This window comes from Rhinolophus ferrumequinum, chromosome 9, assembly GCF_004115265.2.
Source record: "Rhinolophus ferrumequinum isolate MPI-CBG mRhiFer1 chromosome 9, mRhiFer1_v1.p, whole genome shotgun sequence".
NCBI classification, from domain to species: domain Eukaryota; kingdom Metazoa; phylum Chordata; class Mammalia; order Chiroptera; family Rhinolophidae; genus Rhinolophus; species Rhinolophus ferrumequinum.
Window position 1 is genome coordinate 28,475,872 of NC_046292.1, and position 24,858 is coordinate 28,500,729.

Consider the following 24,858-nt stretch of genomic DNA (forward strand, 5'->3'; position numbering starts at 1 on the left):
TAGGAAGAATGTTATAGCATCCATAACTTAGTTTATTTTTTAATAAGTCTTGACAAGGTTACAAAAACATGCATATACATACGAGTATATTTTTTTTTATTCAGCAAGCATTTCTTGAGCACCTGCTCTTCAACAGCAGTGACCACCTTCATTCCACATTAGCTCCTTACACCCATGGCCACTGGCTGGGCCTTGGTATCATTTGGAATTGACCACACTAGAAATCTTGAACTCCCAGGAAGTTCAAGCAGGTCAGAGTTTATATTGAAAAGTTGTGAACATCAGCTTTGTCTTCCAAGCAGAAATCATACTAGTATTTTATACTTTACAGACTGTGTCCATGGCATCTTATTTAGCCATTATAACAAGTATTCTATTATCGTTTATGCCTACACATGTTCCATTTGGTCAAAACTGATTCATTGTACTAGAAAAGATACGAGGTTTCTTATTTCCATTTACAGAGAAATGGAGGCAAAGTGACATGAGGGGCTAAGCTAGGTGTCTTTTTGAGGCAATTTTGAAATTCATATCTCTTATCTTTTGGTTCAGAGGTACTGAACCAGTAAGACACTCAGGAATAATAGTTACTACCTTTTATTGAGTGCTTACATTTTAGCAGTTAGGGTATAAATGTTATATATATATATATATATATATATATATATATATATACACACACACACACACACACACACACCAATCACAGTTTGAGGTAGATTCTATTATCACCCTCATTTTTGCATGTGAGGAAACTGGGGAGTTAAGTAATTTGCTCGAGGTCACACAGCCAGTAAGTGGCCCAGATTCAGACATAGGCCTGTAACTCTTAATCCTGGCACAATTTGTGGAGCTCTTACTCTTAAACACTGTTCTCTTGACCATAGAATATCATGAGAAAAGAAAACTCCTTCCTTCTTAGCTCAGGACGTGATCTTTGATTCTTTCAGGCATGTCCTTTGTAGTGAGACCCTAAAGAGTGTGATGACCTTGCCAAGGTCACTTAGCTATGCAAGGGCAGAGTTAAGTCTAGGCCAGTCCACTGGATTCCCAGACCAGTGCTCATTCTGCTGGACAGCATTGCCTCTCCTGTGGAAGCATCGACTTGATGACAGAGATGACTCTAAGGCACCTTTTCTGTTTTGACAAGTTTGCCTCATTCACAGGAGGGAGAATGGCAGAGGACATTATTAGGCTCAGAAGTGACCTTCTTGAGGTTCATTCCAGCCTCAGGCATACAGCTTAGAAAGAACATTCCTTAGCCAGCAAGTTGTTCTTTTCCATTCTATTTCTTGTGCTCAAAGCAAACTGTGAGTTATCTGATGTCTTACAGTCTCTCTTTTCATTTTGTTTATTCAGTTTTTCATGCATGCACTGTGACTAGTTAGGAAGGCTACAAGGTCATTTTAGTATTTTCCCACAGACACTCAAAGCACCTAACGTAATGTAAATAGTCTAATTGTAGAAGGAAATGGACTTAACATACTTTCGCCAAAAACGTGCCTTTGGGAGGGGGCAGTGTAGTTGCTGACATAGGAGTCGAACCTGGGAAAGAATTCTGTCTCTGTAAGTGCATTTATCCTCTGCGAGCTGGGGGTTAGATTCTTAACCCGAGCTTTAGTTTCTTCCTGTCTAAAGTAGTGGTAATAATACCTGTCTTATAGAGTCATTATGAAAAATGAATACAATAGCACATAGTAGGTGCCTGGCGCGAAGTGGACCTTTCTTTTTAGAACAGCATAAAATCTGTCCCCTTAGCCAGTTAGAGTTTCCCGATGAGGAGGCCTTCTGTAATTATCTACTCTGTTGGGACAGTAAGATTTCTATACGGGGGGAGCAACCACTTGACGTGAAAGAAATAAGCTAATTTAGTTGTGCTTTTGCGGTTAGGAGTTTGTTTAGGGTGAGGTTGTCTTCTGATGCCTCTGTGAAGCCCCAGGTTGAGTAGTAATGATTCTGATGCGCTGAAAACTTTTTTCTGTTTGCCAAATAGCAATGATTAGTGAAATCAGAACAACCGGTTTTATCCTTCTGTCCAGAAATAAATTTGCATTATAGTCATTTAAAGATGTTTCTAATTGTAGAAGTTGTCAGTTGAAGTTAGGACTGTCAGTTTGGTTTATAGTCACCTGGGTAACGTTTTCTTTGAAGTAAGTGGGAACGCAACATTGTTGGATTGGTTCAGGGAAAACAATCTCTCTGCCTGCAGAAGTTTTGCTGGGGAGCACTTTTGCTGCACCCTTTCCACACTTGACCATGTTGTACCTGCTGTACCTGAGAGCAGAGAGGCCACACGCACAGGAGTTGTAGTTTCCATTTTGGTGGACATTCTTTTTTGTTTGCAGACAGATTACTTCCAAATCCAGTGTTCTTTCTTTTTATACAGTGAAAGCTTTCTAATGGATAAACTTCAGGTGCAGTTTAGAGGGAGGGACTAGTCTAACCTTTGCATTTGAACATTTCCTATTGGATTTTCCTATTGGATTCTATTGAACAGATTTAAATTAAGGGTTCAAATTTCCATGTCCAAAGTATGTAAGATATCCTATTTAAATGAATACCCGCCATTTAAAATCAACAGTATATCTTTTAAACCAGATTTAAGAGTTTTTAAAATTTTAATTTATTATAAAATGGGTTTACAAAATGCAAAAATTACTCTAAATACATTCATGGTGTTCATGAGCTGTAAGTAATGATCTTGAGCAGTGCTTCAATAAATGCTTCTGTGACTCGGAGGAAACACATTGGAATACAGAATATTTTGTATCATGTCATTGGTTAAAAGCTATTCGAGTTACTGAAGGTTTCCACAATCCCTAATTACTCTTAACCCTGCCCTCAGGAGCTGCAAATTGTCCAGTGATCTGTATGGAGTGAGATTCTTTGCCCAGTGTTCAGAAAACCTATCCCCTCATCATTGGCATGATCTGTCCATTTAAAAGAGAAAAGAAAGTACATGCTATCTGCACAGTTGAACACCTGTCATTTTTAACTATTTTAACATTTCATGCTGTACCCGGGAGGTAAGTAGCTTAGAACTTGCTCATTACCAGATGACAAAGTTGGGGCCTTTTAAAGAAGCAAAGTGTACTCGATTGGCAGTAATTCGCGAGGCAGAGGATTGCTGTTTATGGCGATATTTAATGCCATTTTCAGTAGAACTAAATTAAAAAGGTAAATGCCATAATGTGTGTAAAACTCTAACCACTTTGGAAGGTGGTCAGAATAGAGTTGCGTAGTTGTCTTTTCACTCCACTAACATTTGTAATTTGGCTTAGAGCATTTCTGAACTTGTTTCACTTAAAATTAGTTCTTATACAGTGCTAATAAGTGTCCTCTGGGGATAGAAAAAGGATTTTTGACAAAATAATGGCCAAAGTGAAATGCATTTCTTTACTGCAGAATTAGTATTCAGAGTTTTTGCACTCATGTGCCTTTTGACCCTTCAGGAGAAGAAAGCATGCATTATGCAGGGTTTCTCAAACTTACTGGCCAGGGATCCCTGTTTGTGAGAACATCTAATAAGCATTTCATGGTATGACTAGTGTGTAGTGGAGCCCTGTTGAGCAATTTTGGTATAGAGAGTTTATGAATTTAAAAAACAACAACAACAAAAACTTTCATATAGGATAGCTTTGCCATTAGTGGGAAAGGACTTTTCTGGGAACATTAAGATATGTCTCCAAAGTAACATAGACTCTTGGGATGAATGTGATTTCAAAGGTCAATTACAATTGCCAATAACAATAATAATAGTAGCAGCTACCATTTTTTTGGAGCACTTGCTATCTATCAGGCAGTGTTGTTATTCTATGTGCATTTATTAACCACTGGTCTTAATGCCTTTTTATCTTAATATTTCCCATTCAAAGATATTCCCACTTTGCAATATCTGCACTATTACATTTTCCAATAACTACGTTATTGCAGCGTCCTGTTTTCCCTTTCTCTGTCTAGAGTGTTGCCACCCTCCCACCCTGTCCCCTTCTTCACACTGTACCCAAAAGTGATCTTTTAAAAGGGTAATTCTCATTGTGCTTAAAACTCTTCAATGGCTCACCACTGTCCTCAGAATCAAGTTCTAGTGTCTTCGCCTTGTCCAGCCCTGTTTACTTTTCTAACTTTACTTCTAGCCTCTTGCCTCTGGGCTGTTGCCATACCAAACTACAGCCCTTCCAGGAATGTAATACTTCTCTGTCAGCTCTAGGCCTTTGTACATGTAGTTTGCTTATCTGTCTCAGTAGGTTCTTATTCTTTTTAGGATTTTAAATCTCCCAAGAAGCCTTCTCTGACCAGCCCAAAACTGAGGCCAGGGGTTAGATGCTCTGCTTCTGCCCTATATTATGCATTTGCCCCTATTGTAACACCCGGCACTATGATTGCCTATTTTAATTTTCCTGTTTGTTAAAATAGACATTAATGTTGTTGAGTACAGAGGCCGTGCCTTGTTTAGGATCCCCAGATCTTAGCACAGTGCTTACACATTGGAGGAATGGAAGTATCCTTAATCCTTACAACCTTGCAAGATGTTTTACAGTTTAGGAAATTGGCATCAGTGGGGTTAAGTAGCCCAAGGTTACTCAGCTAAAAAGAGGTGAGGAAGGATTAGAATCTAAATCTGTCTAGCTGCAAAAACTGCTTTTATTCCCCCTCTGCTTCTCCATGGATGCTCTTTTTCATTTTGTCTTTACATACTTTTGTCAAGTGTTCTAACAGCCTATACTAACAACCCCACCCATAGCTTCCGAGACAGCTTGTGCCATCTTTGGATAGCTCTGAGAGCTGAAATAGGTCCCTCTAGAACAGTTTTCCATCCACTGGTCTTAATTTATGCTTTGGAGAATATAATTTATTTTTTAAAAGCAAATAATTCAGAATTTATAATCCACTTAAGATCTCATTTATTAGTTTATTTTGTTCGTTTATTGAGCAACCATTTATTGAGCACCAGAGCTAGGTTCCTTATTCTAATGATGATGCCATTGTTCAAAATGTTTCTGGAACTTTTTTGAGGATTATCTTCAGACTTCTGTCAGATTTCCTTTGAAAATGTGTCAACATTTTGTTTTAAATATTGAAGGTGGATTTGATTTGGGAAATGGCTGATAGTTGTTCAGGACTGAGTCATGTGAAAAATATGGGTCAGAAGTTATAATCTGGCAGCCCTCAATTTTCTTTGATCTGCTTATAATTTTTTAAAAATTTGAACGAAAATTTAAAATGGAAAGATTTAACATTAAGAGAATTTGGCTTCTGTTTTCCCTTTTAAACCAGACAAAAACATACTATGTATGACCCCATTTCAGTGGTTCTGAAAGAGATGATGAGGGTAGGGGTACAAGGCATGGGCGTGATGGACGTTTTTTGTGATGCTCTTTATGATATTTTAAAGTTGAAAATATTGAAATTATTCATTAATATGGAACTGATTAAAAATTATGTCACATCCGTTCAATGGACTATAATTCAGTTATAAATGATGTAGATCTATATTTGATATGGAAAACTATTCACATTTTTTAAGGGAAGAAAACATTACAAAACAGTTTATATAGTATTTTCTAATACTATACAATGGGAGACTAAGTCAGCCTCATGTCTCATTTACATAAGAAAAATTTCAGAGTATATAACCTAAAATACTAATGGTGCTTGATTCTGGGTGGTTGGATTAAAGGTTTTCTTTAAAAAGTACCCCATGCTCCTAACCTATAACAACATAAATATAAAAAAAAAACCTGCTATACCCATCCATCTCATCAGCTTAGTGTATTATAATGCACACAATATATTTAATGTTCAAATGAATATAACTTTATGTCCCCATTTCAACATATGAAAAGTTCATTTTCCTCTAGAGGTTCTCTTCTCTGATATTCCTGGGACCCCCAGGTTTACTTACTAAGTCTGAAAGGGTTAGTTAAGGACACCATCAATAAAATGTTCAGATCACTGAAGAACCCAGTTTCTTTGCTGCTATTTTTGCTTCTGCTGGGATAGAGCGTAATCTCCAAGATCAGGTAATCTTGGGTTATTGAGCAAGACCCTGTCCTTGACAGGAATCGTCATGGTGGTTGAGACCACCCTCTGGTCCCTCAGTCGTTCCTTAGGCTGCCAGATCAGAAGCTGTTCGAGCATCAGATTTTGTGTCCGGGATCTATCTGGCTTTTGCTTCTTTTATTCAACCTGAAACTCTTCCTTGAGTGGCCCAGCGTTCCTCCATGGCCCTTGTCCATTGGAGCTGAGCAGTAGCTGCCCTTTAGATGCATGCACTCGCCAGTTTTCCTCAATTCCCCACTACACCCTATTATTTTCTTGACATTGCTTAAGGCTGGGTTTTAATTTCTATCTCTGTACTGAGCACTAGGGATTTTTGTGGATATAAACAAGACACAGTCGTTGCCTTCAAGATGTCCTCCTCTGTTAATAGAGACATGGTAAAAAGTAACTATATGTGATAAGTGCTAGAGTCAAATGTATATTTAGGTATTAATTGAGTACCTATCACATACCAGGTATTAATGCTGAATGCTTTAACTTATCTCATTTAAGCCTCAACACTCATGTGAGTTGGTGCTTTTTTTCCATTTTGCACATGAAGAAGTGAGCTCAGAGACAGTTAAGTAACTTGACCAAGGTCGTACGGCTAGTAAATAGGTAGCTGATTCATAATCAGTTTTCTGACTAAGAGCGTCAGTTCCCACCTTGCATTCTTTGAGAGCATTAAAGCTTGAACCATGGTTTTGTCTCATAGTGATCTGGGTGTGTTTTAGGGGAAGACGATGCACTGACCTGGTATAGAGGGCTGCTGAGATCCAGGACCAGGAGAGAATGTGAGTTGGAATCCCAGAGATCTCATGAGGCGCTCAGTTGACAGTAATGACAGGCTAGAGAAGGAAAAGCTCTAGTACGTGAATGGGTCAGGCTGCCAATGGAAGTCCTAGGATGATTTGAGGTCTCTCCGCACTATTCTATTAAGGTGACTTTTGATGAAAAATAGCAGTTGAAGTGGGTTTGTTGTAGTTTTTGTGTGTGTGTGTGCAAACTGCCAAGAATTAATAAAAACTATGTCAAAGATCTTCACAGTGTGAGGAGACATGTTTGGTTTAATCTGCTACATCAAAAGCAGAGTAGAAGGGTAGGTTTTTGGAACAATAAGCAGACCTCAGCCAGGATTGGTGGTGAAAGGCATGGATTTCTGACATAAAAACTGGGGAGGATTTTTAGTAGCAGCTGGTAGTCCTCCCACATGGCCCTTTGTGGCTCAGGAGTTGCTTTATGCAGGGTTGCAGAGTATGCTGCAGATAAAAGAGAGACATTCCCTCATAGTAGCTTTAGGACCTTAAGGAGATAGGTCTCTCTGAACTAAGCCTGTGGAAGGAATTTGGCTTGGATGCTTTTTAGTACTTTTTTTCAGTGCTTGTTCAGTACAATATACTTTACATATGTTATTAGCTCATTTAATTCTTACAGTGGCTCTGTGATATAGATGGGGATATCCAGATATTACAGGTGAGGAAACTGAGTCTCAGGGTTAGTCCAGCGTCATACAATTAATTGATAAGTAGAGGAGTCAGAGTTTGAAACTCGCGTTGCCCGACTCCCCAGTGCTTAGTTGTTTTGCCGTTGGGACACTGATTAATAGTGATGTGAAAATGTTCTTCCTCTTCCTCTGCCTCCCACTCCTCACATGAGCTTCTTTGCTTCCTGGCAGCTGACTTGACCCCAGTGTGTTGGGGTTTAAAAGAGGCTCTAGTGTGGATATGGCACACAACTGGCCTGTTGGCCTTCTGCTGTCTCGTCTCAGAATCTGTGGTCTAAACTTTCAAGAAGAGAACTTACAATACCTGCAACTCTGCAGCTTCAGGAATTGCCCCACGACACACCCTGTTAGCCTAACTAGACTCTTACTTAGATGCCATAGTGAAATTGCCATGCAATCCCTTAATATTTTAATGTATACTGTTTTTAATGGTTTAGTTGTTAGTTATTTCAAGTCCTTAGAAATGTGATTTGCTACTGGTTAAATGTTCCTAATAGCTGAGTAATAAAATTTGTGTCAACTTACAGGCTCTGTTATTTTCAGATACTTATCTAGGTCTCTAATCAAAAGATCAAATTCAACATTAGTCACATTTCTGATTTTTAAATTAATGAAGTTGGGTATAATGGTTTATGCTATCTGTACATACATGTGACACCTAAGAATTTCCTTGGGTGTGCCCTGAGGTGCTCCATGTTTTGGTAAGCATTGTGGTGCAGTGGAAAGAGTTCTACCCTATGGGACCTGAGTTTGCATCCTAGATGTGCTGGTATGGCTAGGGGCTGGTTGTTTAACTTCTTTGAACCTCACTGTTTCTCACATGTTAAAAGGGGATAGTGAAGATTAGAGGGGTAAAGTACCTAGCACAGAACCTAGCACTGATTGGTGTTTAGAAATTATTTTCATTTCAATGTGGGAAATGAGTAGAGTGCGTGTAGAGAAGTTAATACGGCAAAGTGATCAGACAGACCGCCTTGCTTACATTTCAGGGCTCTGCCAAATCGCTGCATATGCCCATGATGACCCGTCATGTGAGATGAACCAAGGTATTTCTAGAAAAGTGGTCATGTACTTGGCAGAAGAGTTATGTTTAGTCTTGGGACCCTTAGCTTTGATGGGCGGATGCAGATCTAGGAGATTGTTAAAGGCCCCAGATAATAGTGAGACATTTCTATTTGAATATTTTGTGGAAAAGAAAAGAAAAAAGGCATGTTGACTGATTTTCACCATATTAGTAGGCTCCTCTTAAAACCTAAACAGTTAGTGGTGGTGATGGTGGGGAACCTAAACAATTGGGCCCAAAATCCGGAAGGAGATCTTCAACCAACACTGGAGTGTCTTCAGTAACCACAATACTACAGGTTTCCCCCACTATCCAAAAGTAGCTCATTATTATGAAACCTTTGTAAGCTGAAATGGCATAAAGTGAAGACGCAATCACCTTAGGACACATCTTGCTAACAGACGTACAAAATAAATCGAGATAAAGCACAGCTGCTCACAGACGCATTTCAGAGCTATGGTGGGTGGATGCTGAGATGCTGAGTGTAGTTCCTGGGGAAGGAGCTTGGTGGTGTCATTCTTGCTGCTCAGGTGCTCGCTGCAAAACAAACGCTGACCGCTGTTTTTGCTTTTCACATTTTTTCATAAAAGCGAAAATCCTTTTCGGATTTCTTTTGGTTATGAAAACAGGTACTAATGTAGTAGGTCTTTTGTAAAAGCAAAGTCGTAAAGCGAACTTTCGAAAAGCAGGGGATACTGGTATTTACAATATCTCAGGCTGAGATCGACCCTGCTGCTTATTCTTGAAAATGTGGTAGAAAAATTGATCTTCTATCGGAAACTAGTCAGCAACATTTTGTGGCCGCCCTAAATAAATTAGTTAATCCATCAAACTAAAATGTGCTTTAAACACTATATTCACTGATGCTCTATCTTTGCCATTTCCACCCTCCCCCCCTTCATTATATTTTCCTCTTGGGTTCCTGGTAGACTTTTTGGGAATGCCACTCTTTCTGTCACTAACTTCATACATTACCCCAGAATTTTCCCATTTAGATCAGTTTGTATTTCAAAATAAAGTGATTTGCCTGGTATAAATACGTACGTGCTTTTAAAATTAACATGGACACAATGACAGATACCTTTTTAGAAATCCTGCAAACTTTTGTATGGCCATTGATACCACTCTTTGGTACTGTTAAAGAAGCTGCATTTTCTTCGGAACCATTGGATCATCCTACCCCATTTTCTTTGTTTTCTTCTGTTAATGCACGACAGAAAACTGAAGATAGAAGTCACAACTTTCCGACCTTGTGCACATTGCTTCTCTGGTTTACTGCCATAGGATACTGTAGTAATATCTTACAGACATCTTTGATGGCCAATCAGAAGCAGTTAAATTACCTTAAATTTTTTAAATGGAACTCTGACAGCCAATAAGAAATGCTTTGGGTGGGAACTGTAACAACCCTTTCGTGTGATTTTAAAAACAATTCTGGATTTGCAATATCCTCTGTTTTGTAAACGCATGGGGCCCTAACGCATCTGCTCTGTGCATTTGCCAGGCATTTCCAAGCCTTAAGTTCCCTGTAGTTTGAAGTCTGAATCTGACCCCTGTTCTGCTTCTCAAGGTAACTTTAAAACAGGAAGTGTACAAAGGAGGTAACTGATGACGTGAACAGCCAATCGTGGCTTTGTATTCTTAGCCGATGAAGCAGCTCAGCCAATGGGAGCATTCTGGAGGCAAGGTTTGGTGTCAAATAGCATGTTAGATTGAATGCCTTTGACTGTTAAAGTGGAAGGAGGCTGCAGGGCTTCATTGGAGCCTCGGAGTTTTTCACTGAGGCAGGGGTCAGCTGAAAGACAAAGAAAAATGGCGAATAGTTTGCTGGGGGGTGGGGGGACAGCTGTTCGGGTTTTCACTGGAGTGGACATTCCAGACTCAGGTTTCTGCATCTCCTGCTGCCTTTTGTTTCCTCCGTCCTTTTGGGGGGGAGGGATAGGAGTGACTTAAATTCTCCCTGTCCGAGGAGATATAAATAACTACATGTAAAATTAATGCAGTTCCCGGTAAGTTTAATTCTTTGTTTTGTGTTAAAATGGTAGAAACTGTTTAGCTTCAGAGAGTGTAGACAAGTTGCACTGTTTCAGAAAATGGCCACTTTACATTCCATGCATACCTTTTGGTGCACCTAGAATACCTTGCTCTGTAGATTTTGCATGCCCTTCAACTAGGATTTCTTTTCCTAGTTGAGTATCGGCAAGATCAGGTACATGAAGAAAGGCTAATCATTTTCCAGGGACACACAGAAGCAAAGCACTTTCTCTTTGCATTGGGTAAACTTAACTGTTTTCCAAATAATTTTCCTTTGTTCAAGTGCACTGAAGCTTTCCTACAGAATAAGCTGAGTAGTTGTAAGACTTTTTCTATTTCCATGCACTTTGTTGACATCTGTGTTTTCAGAGGTAGAAGCAACACTATCGCTGTTCTAAATTTGTGTTAAAATATGATTTGCACTGATGCAGGTTGTAATGGTGAAGGCCCACATGCCAATGTGAAATTCTCCCTTAACTTTCTCAATTACCTGTCTGCTTCTATATTCTAATAAGTACCAATTAATTAAGTAACTATCTTTGTTTGAAAATGCACATTTTAGCATAGAATGCTGTTTAGAAACACACTTCTTCACTATATTGGCAGGGACAAGAGCACATCTTTTTCCACCAATTTCACACATTTTGTCAGGTGTTGATTTGGTTCTTTAATGTGAGCAAAACGCTTTTCATTTTCTGTATGAAATATTTAAATCCTAATTTACCTGCAGTTTGTGAATAGGAAAGTTTATAGGCACCCTACCCTGTCTTTTGCCCTTGGTATTTTTTTTCCTCTTTAGGATATGAAGCTAATGCAGGTTGCTAATCAATAACGAGCCGTTCTTGTGAATAGTGAAATCTTCCATCCCGGGCACTAAAGAGCTATGATACACTTGATTTTAAAAAGCAATTCTTTGTTTTCTTTTTATTTGCAAGTATGGAATGAAGGTCATTGGAACATTTCTGCTGCAGACTCAGTGTGGAGCCCTGAGCCAGCAGCACTTACACTGTTCCTCTGGGTAGGGAACAGGAGCAGGCCCTCTTAGAGGAGAAGTTTGGAGGGTGTTGATTTGCCTTCACCTCGCTTCCTCTGGAGTAAAGGATTTACCTGAGAGGATCGATAGGGGTTTAGATTTTGGACTCTTAGAATTGGAATGGTGGAGCAGTCAAAGTTGCTAGATGCAGGCCTCTGTCGTTGCTTGCAAAAGTGACCTTGAAAAACTGCCGAGGAGTGGAAAGATTGAAGGACAAAGTTTGTTTATACAGATTTGGACTGAAAAGCTCTATTTAAGATGAAAAGAGACTGTACTTCTGATGTCCAAGTTGAGTGGTTAGTAGGACTATGTTACAGATTCAAATTGGGAGTTTTCAAGCAATAAGACAATAGGGCTGTATTCATTTTCTCCTACTCTTCTCCGTACCCTCCCCCCCAGCAAAAAATTCTAAATCCTTGTGGTATGATAGTTGAGTGAACTGCCTAACAGATTCAGAATTCCTTGCATGCTACCTTGTCTTCTGTGTAATCTAGAGAGTTCTTAGTGAAGAATGGTATTTCAGGAGTTCAAAGTAGTTACGTTTGTGAAACTTCTTTTGGGAAATTGGAATGCTTATGGTAAGAAAACAGTCATTCTGGGAAGTTATGTTACAGGAGAAAGGAGTTTGTATTAAGGATTACATTTAAACAGGTAATTATTTTAATTTAACTTTATTTTTACAAGTCATTGATTTATATGTTGTCAGCTGCTTCAGGTTTTATATATTATTTAAAAACAGTTATAGATTCTGAATGACCCTATTGGTCCCGGAGAAGGCCTGGAGAGGGGAGGCAGAGGTAAGTGGGGCACAGTTGGAGGCCTAGATAGAACGCTTTATATTAAGAACTTGGTGGATTTAGCTTCTTGGAAAGATACCTAGCCACTGTCTCTGGCCTGGGTTCTTAACCTTTTTAGGGTCATGTCCTCTGAGAATCTGACCCACTGTCTGGAAAATGCACATCGGCATGCCTGTACCCCTGGTGACTAAGATATTTTACAGTATATGTAGAATGGTGTTTATATGATCTCTTCATTTATACTTTAGCCAGGTAAATGTTTGCCAGAGAAGTGAAAACTCTAAACTCTACTTCCATAAGGAGCAAAGACCTTTTAGAGCTAACTATAACTTAGACTAGGGGTGGCTGTGTGTGGGAGGGGGATGCTTAGATGGGGTCTGAAATTTGGGCATTTATTTGCTCTGATTACAGTATTTGAAGCAGCATGGTGCAGTAGCAGAAGCAGGCAATTTAAAGTCAGGAGGCTTGTGTTCAGGTCCCACATAGCTATCACCAGCTTTGTGAGCTTGGGCAAGTCAGCCATTTAGTGTCAGCTTCCTCACATGTAAAAATGGGACCTAAAAATAGCACCTTCCTATTTAGTAGTGTCTCGGATGAGATCATGTATGTCAGAGTGCTTTGCAAATTGTGAAGTGCAACGTAAAGGTTAGTTGTTACTAATCCAAACTGTTGGGGTTGGTTAATTGCTTATGAAGATAGATGTGGCATCAAAGGAAAAAAAATGCCAGTATTTTAATACACCTATAAAGGAGTTTGTCAGTACTTCTCTTTTAAACTGGTTCCACGTGCCTTCACCTGCATATTCCTGTTTATGTTGACATGACTCTATGTAATGCATACATTGAGACTATTGAACTTCCCTTACCAAGATTCCTATGAAAGAATTTTAACCCCTTTGTCAAAAATTAGGGTCCTCTTGGAATAAGATGTTATGGGAATGCCGATTTTTTTGAAACGCTTGTTAGAGTTAGGAACCTCTCAGAATAAAAATTGGAAATCTGTTCTGATTGGATACTGAGATTTGCATTATAAAACAGGTAAGTAGTAATAGTTGCAAATGTTTATCAGCAGAGTTTCCATTTTTAGTTTGTATATCAAATATTTATAAAGTAAATGAGCCATTTTTTTGTTTGCTTTGTGGTCATATGATCTCCTTTCTCTCAGTTTTCAAGCTTGGGAGATAGTTATAGCTTGCACAGTAGTAGCAAGCAAGTAGATGTTGGGATGAAGACTTTTTAAAAAATAATTGGTCTTTCATCAAAATATAAACACTAGCATGAGTTTCACACAATTGATACCTACTGTGAGGTATATTTCCAAGATAAATGGTGGAAAATCCATGGAGATCTCATTCTCACCCATTTTACATGCCTGCTGTCATCTATTTTTAGGACTCTCCCCCCCTTAGATATTTTGTGATCTATTTGATTTCCTGTCCTATTAAGTCACTTCCTGTCAGGCATGGTCAGTCAGCATTGATGTCTGCCTCCTTTCTGTGCATTGAAAGAATCATAGACAGAATAAGGCCTGGCAAAGTAAGACACTGGCCTCTCCTAATGAAATTCCAGTTCCAGGGATGTGTATGTTTGAAAACAGCAGTTGGGGTTACTATGAGCTTTTTGTTCCTAAAATAAGATGAGGCCTCCTTTAAAAGAAGCTATATACTTTGGTGGAGGCTTTGTTTACTCAAAAAACATTCTTAAAGCAAATCATTTATAGATGGTCTTCTTGAATGAAGTTGTTAAGTAACGATCCCTATCCTTAATAACCTATGCACACAGAATTGGTATACTCTTAAGTTAGGCTGATGGAAGTCACTTAGGGATATAGTTAGTTCCTTCCCTTCCTTGTAAAATGGGGAAGTTGAGGCGCAGAGAGATTAGGTGCCCCAGTCTGTCAGCTCTTTAATGACTGGCCTATGCAAGTTCAGAGATTCAGCTCCCACTCAGTTCATTCCATATTTCTTTTATTCCCCTGGGTTGTTTTTACCTTTTATTTTTCATATTTCTCTTCCTTTTGGTACATCTATACAGGTTTGCTATTTGAACACAGAAGGAACAGTGAGATTATGGGCTATGGAAGAGGTTCAGAAGGCTCCGTATGGAGTCTGTTGGTTAGAAAGTCTGCTGTGGCAGCAGACTTACCATCCCTTTTGGGATCTGAAGATCTCTTGCCTCAGCCAGTTGCTTATTCAGAAAGCTGAGAATCAGCTAGGAAGCTGATGGTGCCCACCTGGCTGAGGTGTCCCAGAGAGCTGGGTTACTTTTATACGTTACAAGGAACTAAGCTAAGTTACACAAATGCAACACCTGCATGCCAGTTAGTTGGGGGTTTTTTGTTTTGTTTTTGTTAACACACCTCAAGAACAAGCTAATTCCTAAACAAGTTTGGACCTGGTTCTTTGAGTGTATAAGCCAACCCGTATTTAATAAACAAAGATCCCAGGATCATTTAAAGCATTTGACAAGTCTGAAATAGAAATCATTGTCTGTATACTCCCAAAATAATATTTTGACCATGCTGACTTTAATCTTTACCACCAGCAAAGGGGTATTATGTTTCTGCATGTGTGCGTCTGTGTAGTTGTGGATTTGTTTTTTGTTCCTATTTTGCATATTCTCTGATAGACCATAATCTACTAGAAAATTTTTACTTTTTCTCTTTCGTAGTTAGATTTTTTTACCACCTTCATCTATTTGAACAAAAGTTACAGTGTATTTAAAAAATGAGAGCTTGAATGATGTACTTATGTAACATTTAAGTCCTGAGGTATATTTTGTGACTGAAAATTATAGTAGACACAACTGAATGATATCCACCTGTCTGCATTTCCCAGAAGTTTTGTTTTCTTTTAAATCTTTCTACTGTCTCAGTGTTGGGTCCTGCTCTTTAGAACTTGTTCAGATCCTATCTCTTCCTTTGGCATCCCGAAGTCAGACCCTACTGTTAAATAATTTACCAAAAGTTTTTCTCTATTTAGAGTGTTTACTATAAATTAAATTAGTTTTGTACCCTGCAGTGAAAAAGGGCAGTTGAAGGATAAGAAATGAAGGTAAATTCCACTGTAAAGGCAGAACTGAAAAAAAAAAATCTAGTAAATGTTTAACTTTAAAGAGGCACAACATAGCTTGTGACCTTGTGTTCTTTAGTTCAAAGGAAGAATGGAGAATAAAATAACCACAGCAAACAGCAGTGCTGATTCACCTGGTTACCTTTTTTTCTTGGAAGTACTATCATTTTGTTCTGTTTCCATAGTTTCAATTACATAGGAAACTAAAGGGAAGACCCACTTGACTGGAAATATTCAGATAAAATTATTTTTTTAAAAAAATCTAAACTATATAGTTCTTACCTTTGAGAAAGTACTTGAGTTGGATGCTTTACACTTCCTTTCGCTAATTCACCATGCATGCATGTCTTTCGTGTGGAGTTTTAATTTTTTTATAAATTTCATTGGGGAATATTGGGGAACAGTGTGTTTCTCCAGGGCCCATCAGCTCCAAGTCTTTGTCCTTCAATCTAGTTGTGGAGGGCGCAGCTCAGCTCCAAGTCCAGTCACCGTTTTTAATCTTTAGTTGCAGGGGGCGCAGCCCACCATCCCATATGGGAATTGAACCGGCAGCCCTATTGTTCAGAGCTTGCACTCTAACCAACTGAGCCATCCGGCTGCCCCTATGTGGAGATTTTTACTTTTTTTTTTTTTTAAGCGTGTTTTTCCAGGACCCATCAGCCCCAAGTCAAGTAGTTGTTTCAGTCTAGTTGTGGAGGGTGCAGCTCACAGTGGCCAATGTGGGAATTGAACCAGCAGCCTTGTTGTTAAGAGCACCATGCTCTAACCAGCTGAGCTAACTGGCCACCCCAAAATTTTTAAAACATATACAAATAAAACTGTACTCCAGGATCTAACAGTCTGGTAGTGGAGACATGTTTTATATCAAGTATATAAAACTGATATGGAAGGTACAAGCACAGGACACAGAATTCAGAAGAGAGGAGACCTTTACTTCTGGTTTAGGAATGAAGGAAGGCATTTTACTTGAGTGTTGGACTCGAGTTAGGGACAAGGGCATTCGGCATGGGGAATAGGAGGAGCAAGGTCATGATTCCAACAGGGCAGTGTGGGCTGAAAAGAGCAGTAAACGGTTCAATCTGCTTAGAGCATAAGGAGATGAGTTAGGGACAGGAGGAGGAGGGGCAGAAGAAGTCTGGAGAAGGAAGTTGGGGCAGATGTTGGAGGGTTTTGACTGCCTGGTAAGAAATTTGAACCGTCTCTCCTTGACATTGGTGAACTGGTGAAGATTTGGGCTAACAGGTTGATGTGGCAGTATCAAAGCTGTGCTTTTATAAGGTCTATTAAGCATCATTATGTAGAAATGAGTAGATTTGAGTAGAAGACACTAGAAACAGTGAGCAGTGCAATGAGTTCACATGCTAGGTTCACAGCTATTATAGAATTGTTATGAGAGTTTAAAAGAGACGGTGATGTGAAGAGCTTAGAGCCCAACCTGGTGAGCAGAAAATGAGTATAAGCTGTTATCCTTTTTGTTTATCATCATTTTTATCATTACATGGGGGTAATAAGGGCCTGAACAAAGTTAGTGGCAGTATGAAGAAAGGTCAGGAGATGGACACTGTTACTACAGAATTTAGCAGTTTATTAGAATGGAAGTACAGAGTCCAGGATGACTCTGAGATTTCAAGCCTGAGGGACTGGAGGATAAGAAGAGAAAAGTTAGAAGGCGCGGGTTTGGGGAAAGAGGAAGATAGGTGTGCTTTTGCATACATGGAGTTTGAGTTCTGGGTGGCTTTCCAGTTGGAGGTGTTCAGCATACAGACCTGGAGCTTTGGAGAAATAGCTGAATTGGTAATGTATATTTGGAATTTAAGCCCATAGAGATTATAGCTGAACCTGGGGAATGGATGGGAGAGAATCAAGGGAGAGAATGGGCAGAAAGACCAATAAAACGTCATGTCAAAGATGGAAACACAAAACAGGGTGGACCCTGAAGTTGAGACATCTAGACGTGAGCGTGGCAGAGCCCTCTAGGTCGGTGTTCTCCAAGCTTTTTAAATTGCTCACCCCTATTACTTGAGTGCAGCTCACGTGCATGGATTAGTATTGTTTACTCTAAAAAGTCACTTGGTCATTTTTTGAATGTTAGTTAAAACCAGAGAATGTCTTTAACTTGCCTTACCCGGGCATACATTACAAAGTAAAGGTGTCACCCTTTAGTGAAGCCCACATTTTCCTCCGAATACTTAGGGCACGTGTGTGTGGTACATGGTCTTGGCACAAGTTCAACTGAGTGAGGGCATTAGTATCATCATAGGTTAAATATTCAGAAAGCTAGTATTAATATTTTCTGTTTGTGCCTTGATTTGTAAAAGATTAGAAATACTGCCCTAGAATCTGATGGCCTTCACTTGATAGGAATACGTACTATTTCCTTGAAATGTTATCCAGTGGTTCTTCGCAGTTATACACGTGTGTATATATGCGTGTGTATGTATCACCTTAAGGTTTCTTGTTTAAGGTTTAAGTATACATACACACACCTCCATCGGGGCAAAGACTAGAGTTGATTTTTTCCCTGAGTCTTATTGGGCTTAATCTTCCTGGTGTTAGCTTTGTGAAGTGTCAAATGGTAGCATCCTGCATGAAGGCCACCATAGTTACACATGGAGGAATTGGGCAACATTTGCTTAACAAGTAATTTATAGCAACATGATCGTGTTAACGGTGATGGACAGTGCACACAGTAAAGGACCAGGAAGAGGACAGCCACATCTGTAGGAGTTAGCAGAAACTTTCATAAAAGGTACCTATATTTAGTTTCTAGGCTAGGTATGTTGTAATTATCCTCAATCTGAAGTAAAGGCAATAAAAAAACTTTCGCTAGAGAAATAGTGGTAAATTTCCAGCTACCTTACCGGTTATTTATATCCTGAACTCCATGATTATTTCTCTCCTGGTAATTAACTGGGCAAATGCCCATGAAGCTACCCTTGAAAGTAGTTAAGCGTTGCAATAGTATGTAATGTGTACATGAAACAGAACTTTATAGTTAATGGAGTGATTTTACATGTATTATCTCACTTGGTATTTCCCTAAAGTAGGTAGGACGAGGATTAGTGCCCCACCTTGTGGGCGAGGAAACGCGAGGCCGAGCACAAAGACTTAAGCCCTGTGCTCTCTGCATTGCATCTTGTTGCTGTCTGAAAAACAAGCTGTGGCTGTATCCCCGTCTGGTGGGACTAATTCCTCCTTCCACCTCCCCTTTTCTTGTGCTTGCTCTTCCCCCAAAAGGCACACATTGAAAAAAAAATTGGGAATTTCCTGGAGTTCTCACACAATCTTACATTATATGACTAAACAAGTTGATCATAAAACTATCAACTATATAGTCAAATTGAATTATTTTTAAAGTTTTTGTCAAACAAGATAGGTGAGGTGCTTTTCTGAACAAAGCGTAGTGCAAATAGATAACTATGAGTACTGCCATTGTGTTGGGAGGTTGTCTTTCATCCATCCTAAGTTCACTAAGGCCAAATAAGTAGTTAAAAGACTTTCCAGATGGATGTGAAGTTAGAGTTGTGCTAAGTGTTCCGCGTTCCTTGGCTGTGTAGATGCACTCTTGATGGGGTGTATTGGACGTCTAGATTTGGGTTCTTACCTTGAACTACGGAGACAGGTATTTTTAGATGAGTTATGGTGTTCTCAAATAATCAGTTGCTTTATAGCTCTTAGCTGTGATTTATATTCCTTGCTTTACCCCTGGCAAGGTAGGTAAAACAAAGGAATTCTGATTTCTTGGAGTGAAGACTGATAATTAAAATAACATTGTCACCATGTTCACAAGGTACCAATACTGAAACACTGCAAAATTTAGCCCGAGGATTTCTCCTCTATGTGTGCAGCTATGGCAACGCCTCCAATAAGAGGGCTATGGCTCAGGCTATTCCCTGAACTATAGTGAAAAGATACAGTGACTGACTTCCCATCAGCGGGCCCCCAGAGAGAGTGAACTTGGAGTTTATCTCTCAGACTTTTTATCTCTGCTCTTGGTTGGTGACTGGGACCTGGGGAATGCGGCTTTACCAGGCCGGAAAAACCTTAAGCTTTCCACTTTGAAATGTTTAAGAATCTGGCATCTTGGCATTTTGTAGTACTTTTTCCAGGAGAATGATAAGGAAAACTAAAGGTAAAAGGCTTGGAGGATTTATGTTCCAGGCTGAGAAGACTCATAGGTTCTGAAATTTTTGGTCCTCTACTAAGTTACCAGTTCTAAAAAGGGAGGAGAACATATGAAAGAACACAGCTGAGAATCAGGGCATGTGGGTTTTAGTTCCAGCTGTGGCATAGCCTTGCCCTGGGACCTATGGCAAGCCCCTTAGTCTATCTGGGTAAAGAAAGTACCTTTATCTGTCAAATGGGAATATCAGTACCTGTGCTGTGTTTGCAGTGAAAAGTAAATGAGATAATGTAAAGAAAGCTACTTTACAAAGTGTAAAGCATGTACAAATGTAAGAGATTAGCATAATCATGTCAGTTGCTTTGCACTCTTTGAAGTCGTCTTTACATTCTCAGTTCCTGACAGCTGTATACTTGGAGGTGGGAGATTTAGGGTTTGGTTGGCTTGGAAGATTTGTTTCTTCTCATACTGCTGCAGCCTGCCTGCCCTCCCCCTCTTTTTTTTTCTCTTTCTTTCAACATTTAAATCAATGGTAAAAGACACTAAGCAGAGGGCAGAATTCAGTGTGTCTGTGAATCAGCAGAATCCATACAGACAAATCAATACAGCCAAGCTCATATTGACATTCTTTTAACACCCTCCAAGTTTTTAATTGAGAGTTTTCTGAGCAGTGATGATGATATGTCATCTGGCTTTTGTCTGATGCTTGGTATTTTTCGAGACCTTCTAACATGCATTTTCCCATTTGTATGCTGCACTGCCGTGGGGTGCTGCTGTAGGTGAGCAGAGGCTCCCAGAAGTTAAGTGATTTGCCCAAGATCATAAATATACAGGTTAGTAGCCAGAGAGCAAGAACCTCCAGGTCCAGTACATTTTCTTGATGTATTTACCCTGTACTTGACTGCCCCCCACTGTTTGCAGCTGAGTATTCGTAGGTGCTACTGACTGACCTAGAGACATGTGAAGGGGAAGGATAAAATAGAAAGGAAGAAAAGGTACAGAGCATGGGAAGAGAGACAACAGACATAAGTGAAAGCTGCTTATACGACGGGAGACTGCCATTAGCATCTTCTCTTCTGTGACTGCCACTGACATGTTGGGGGCAGGGAGCAAGTGGATAAAAATAATCTTTTGGGTTAAGGATTTAAGTCAGTGATCGAACTGACACTGCTCATCTTTGAACTGTTTGAATAGACACAGACCTTAAAACAATGCGAAAAGTAAGAAGGAACAAGCTGTACCAAATCAAGAACAGAATTTTAGAGCTTCCGCGTTTCTGACCATTTACTATATTGTGACCTTGAACAAGTAACTTAAGATCCCCAAATCCGCTTTGTTATCTGTAAAATTGGAATGATATTGCTCTCTGTATCACTGAACTGAGTGAAGGTCAATCGAGGGTAATGGATGTGACACGTAGTTTGTGAACTCCGAAGCTCTTAAGTTGGCATCTCTGAAACGTTCTTCAGAATCACACTTCTCACCTCTCCTGAGCATACCCAGACACAGGATCCTGCCAGAAACTGGACAAGAGGTTGTTTTCAGGGTTTCTGAATCTCAGAAGGGATCCAGTAAGCAAAATGGCTCTTTGTTTTAGGATACAATTTGACTCCGGCTACAGGCACTATTTCTGTTTCCAGCTCATCAGAATTCTTTCAGGCTCAGGGCCTGAAAAACCAGTTACTCATCATTCTTTCTGCAAGAATTTATTTACTCCTGTTAGGTTGGAGGGTCAAAGAGATTAACAAATATTTCTGTGGGGCAGAGGGGGCTAGCCGAGCTTACTCTTAATGGTGGCTTAACAGGTGAGGGACCCATATAACAGCTGTGTGATTGAGGGCAAGCTTCTCAACGTCTGGCACTTAGTTTCTCCATCAGTTAATGAGGGAGAACACTACCTCTGTCATGGGAAGATTCAGTGAAATAAAACACTTAACATGCTTTAGAACTGGGTTCTAAATATTATCTGACCCTTTTTTTGTAACGGGCCTGATATATTTTCAGCTTGTGAGTCATTCGGTTTCTGTTGTAACACTTCAACTCTACTGTTGCAGAGTGAAAGCAGCCAGAGATAATATAGATGAATGAGGGTATCAGTCTCCAGTGAAACTTAATTTACAAAAAGAGGCTGCAGGCCACATTTGGCCTATGGGCTGTACTTTGTGTACTTTGCTTTAGAATACTTCATTAAAATATTTGGTCTTTTTTCTCTATCGTACAAAATACTGATAGTGTTTTATTGCTGTTCTATATACAGGGATGGTTTAAGTTGAGCATTAATGAAGGAATGGAGAAGAAAGTGTATGAAGTAAGATGTTTACATACCATTTCTATTCCACAGAAACAGGTTTGAAAATGTTCCGTTTATGCCTTCCTGTCAGTTTCAGTGCTTACACCAGTTGCTATGCCTTCATTTTTTTCCAGTGATAGCTATATTATGATCTAGCCCCGATTTAAAAGATTATGTTGTAGTAGGCAGGAAACAGAAACATGTTTTGTTTTTGAAGAAGTGTGTCTGTTGCCAGTTTGAAGATGTGTCCTTGTGAGCAGATTTTTAGGCAGCGTGCGGCCAGTTTCAACCCTTAGTCTTTTGGGAAGCAGGGTTCTTCCAGTCGGCATTCTGAAAAACTGCTTCCTACTTAGCCTCTTGGATCTAGAGACAGACACTCCCTTAAACACCGAACTTAGCGTTCCTCAGGAAAGGGGTCTCCAGTAAGGATACATTATTCGTTCTCATAGTAGTGAGTGCCATCTGTATCCAGTTATATAAGGGTTTAGAACTTAAGTGGTAAGGTTTCTGGCGTTAAGCTCCGTGCTTTCTTAAGTAGAAACCTTAGATGAGCTTAAATAAAGACTGTTGAACACTCTTTTCGCTCTAGTCACCCTGCCTTCCCCCGTGTTCATTGATTTACTGCGTCATGTAGTGACGTGCAGCCCTTCCATACAAGACCACCTCTTGGCGTACACGTTTGGTGTACATTGCTCCTGGAGTGGCTTACTAGAGTGACAAGGCCACCAACTCGTGGGCAGCAGGCCAGTTCACAAACAGGTTTTTGATTTCCAGAGTGGTGTTATTTTTCCTTGTATGAAATTGTCAGTTTGAGGTTGGTTTTATGTGGAGAGCATGTTTCCTTAAGGCTTGAAATGCTTTTTAACCGTCGTGATTGATAATGGCATATGTCCTTAGGTCCATCTGTACAAACACGAGAAGCAAATTGACTGTGGTAGAATTGTTTTGTTTTGAAAATCTCAGTTCTCAAATTTAGTTTTCATTTTTCTTTTTTTTTTTTAATTTATTGGGGTGACAATTGTTAGTAAAATTACATAGATTTCAGGTGTACAATTCTGTATTACATCATCTATAAATCCCGTTGTGTGTTCACCACCCAGAATCAGTTCTCCTTCCATCACCATATATTTGATCCCCCTTAAGTTTTCATTTTTCTTTCTTATTTGGAAGAATATCTAAAATAACAAGCACAATTAGCTTAAATGCTACCTCCTTATTCATGTATTTCATATTAATATTCTTTCTCTTTATCTCTCACTCACCATTTACAATATAACATCCCAACAGGTTTAGCAGATTCAAATAAAGAAACCAGGAACTAACTTCAGTAAATAACTTGAAGCAGTGCTGGAACATAAATGCATGTAATAGTGCTGCTGATTGGGCTTTAAAATAAAAATCTTGCCATCTATTGACAGAGGAAAACATGATCAAAATGCCAGTCAGAAGGAAGTGATACGTGCTTTGAACATAGGAGGATACTTGTTGGTGTGTGTTACGTTGGAGACACAGGAATGGTTGGGGACTCTCAGAGCGGCCTCAAGGCTGCAGTTTGGATTGGGGGTCTTTAAGGGGATAGGTGGTGCCAATGTTTAGATTTGTTTTTCATTCAGAACCGGGCTAAGGAGATTTACTTGCATTTGACAACGAGGGCATTATTTTCAGGTGAAACGTAACTGCCTAGGATGGAGCAGCTCTAGTACTTGAATAGAAGCAGCGTTGGTCAAGGATTGTGCTTCATTTTAGGGGAGCTTCTATGATCTTTTTTTCTTGAATAGTGATATTAGGGTTTTAAGATATTATCTTCCGAAAACATCTATTTGGTTTTAGTTCAAAGAGCTGTACTGTGGGTTTAGGCGTTTTATTAAGGACTTTCATAGAATGAGGTACATGCCGAGAAATAGAGAGCTAAAATCTTAACAGTGCAGAGTTTTAGAAATTGGAATATTACAATTAAACCTTATGTTTCTTTGATCATTTTATGAGGTTGATCATTTTGATACATCCTGTTCCATGTCCAGGCATATCACTAAGGGAGAATTTGGCGAGCATGGTACCTGGTCAAAAGCAAGAGCTTGAAAGATTTCCAAGAGAATCTTTAAAGAGGAGCACTCTGCTTCTGGGATGTTTGAAAACTGCTTAGGTCTCTTTTTCTTTTTTCAAGAAGGATACAGAGTAACTGGATATTAGAGTGACAGCCATATTGGCCACCCTTGAGTCATCTGATTGAATCACCTCATTTCTTCCATGATTTTCTCTTTATCATCCTGCTAATGGATGGCCAAACCAGAGGTATTTGCCCTCTTTCTCCTCCTACTTATCAGTTGTCATTAATTTTTCAAACTCTGCCAATCTATCCCGGTCTCCTTTCTGAAAAGGTTCTGACTTTCAAAAGAGTTATACTGGGGAATGGTACACACCCATGTTTCTCGTCCGCCTTGCAACTTTCGGGACTGTGTGTGTCTCCAGCCTTCCTGCCATGCATGCCCTTTCAGCTGAAATGCACTTGAGTTGAGTCTGGCAGGTTTCTGATTGTAGTCCTTCTTATTTTAAAGGCCCAGAGAGAACCTCATTTATTCTGAGCTTCCCAGAATAGTTTGTATAACCAGTTCCTTTGGTTGTTCAAGCAATCCCAGTTAGTCTGTTTCAGGGCCCAGCTTTCCAAGAGGCCTTATTTTCTCAGGAAGGCCATACCCAGCAACTCTCTTGCGCTTTCATTCAGGAGTAATTACTTATCAGACTGCGTGCTAGACGCTACAAGGGATCCAGATATGAATTATATACTCAGGTCCTACCTACAAGGAGTTTGTAAACCAGAAGGGGAAATATGATAAGACATACACATAAATAATGATCATATAAGGTAACGTGGTGAGGGCAGAAAGAGGTACAGACAGATCAA

At 39.6% G+C, this 24,858-nt stretch overlaps 1 protein-coding gene across 1 annotated transcript in view; it reads left to right on the forward strand.

Annotated features, from left to right (window-relative positions):
• The first annotated feature begins 10,351 nt into the window (after window positions 1-10,351).
• Window positions 10,352-24,858, forward strand: part of NFYC (nuclear transcription factor Y subunit gamma) — a 48,214-nt gene continuing 33,707 nt past the window's right edge. Inside the window, exon 1 of the mRNA XM_033114102.1 lies at window positions 10,352-10,494. Within this exon, the coding sequence (XP_032969993.1) occupies window positions 10,422-10,494 (73 nt within the window). The 5' untranslated portion in view covers window positions 10,352-10,421. The remainder of the gene's footprint in view (window positions 10,495-24,858) is intronic.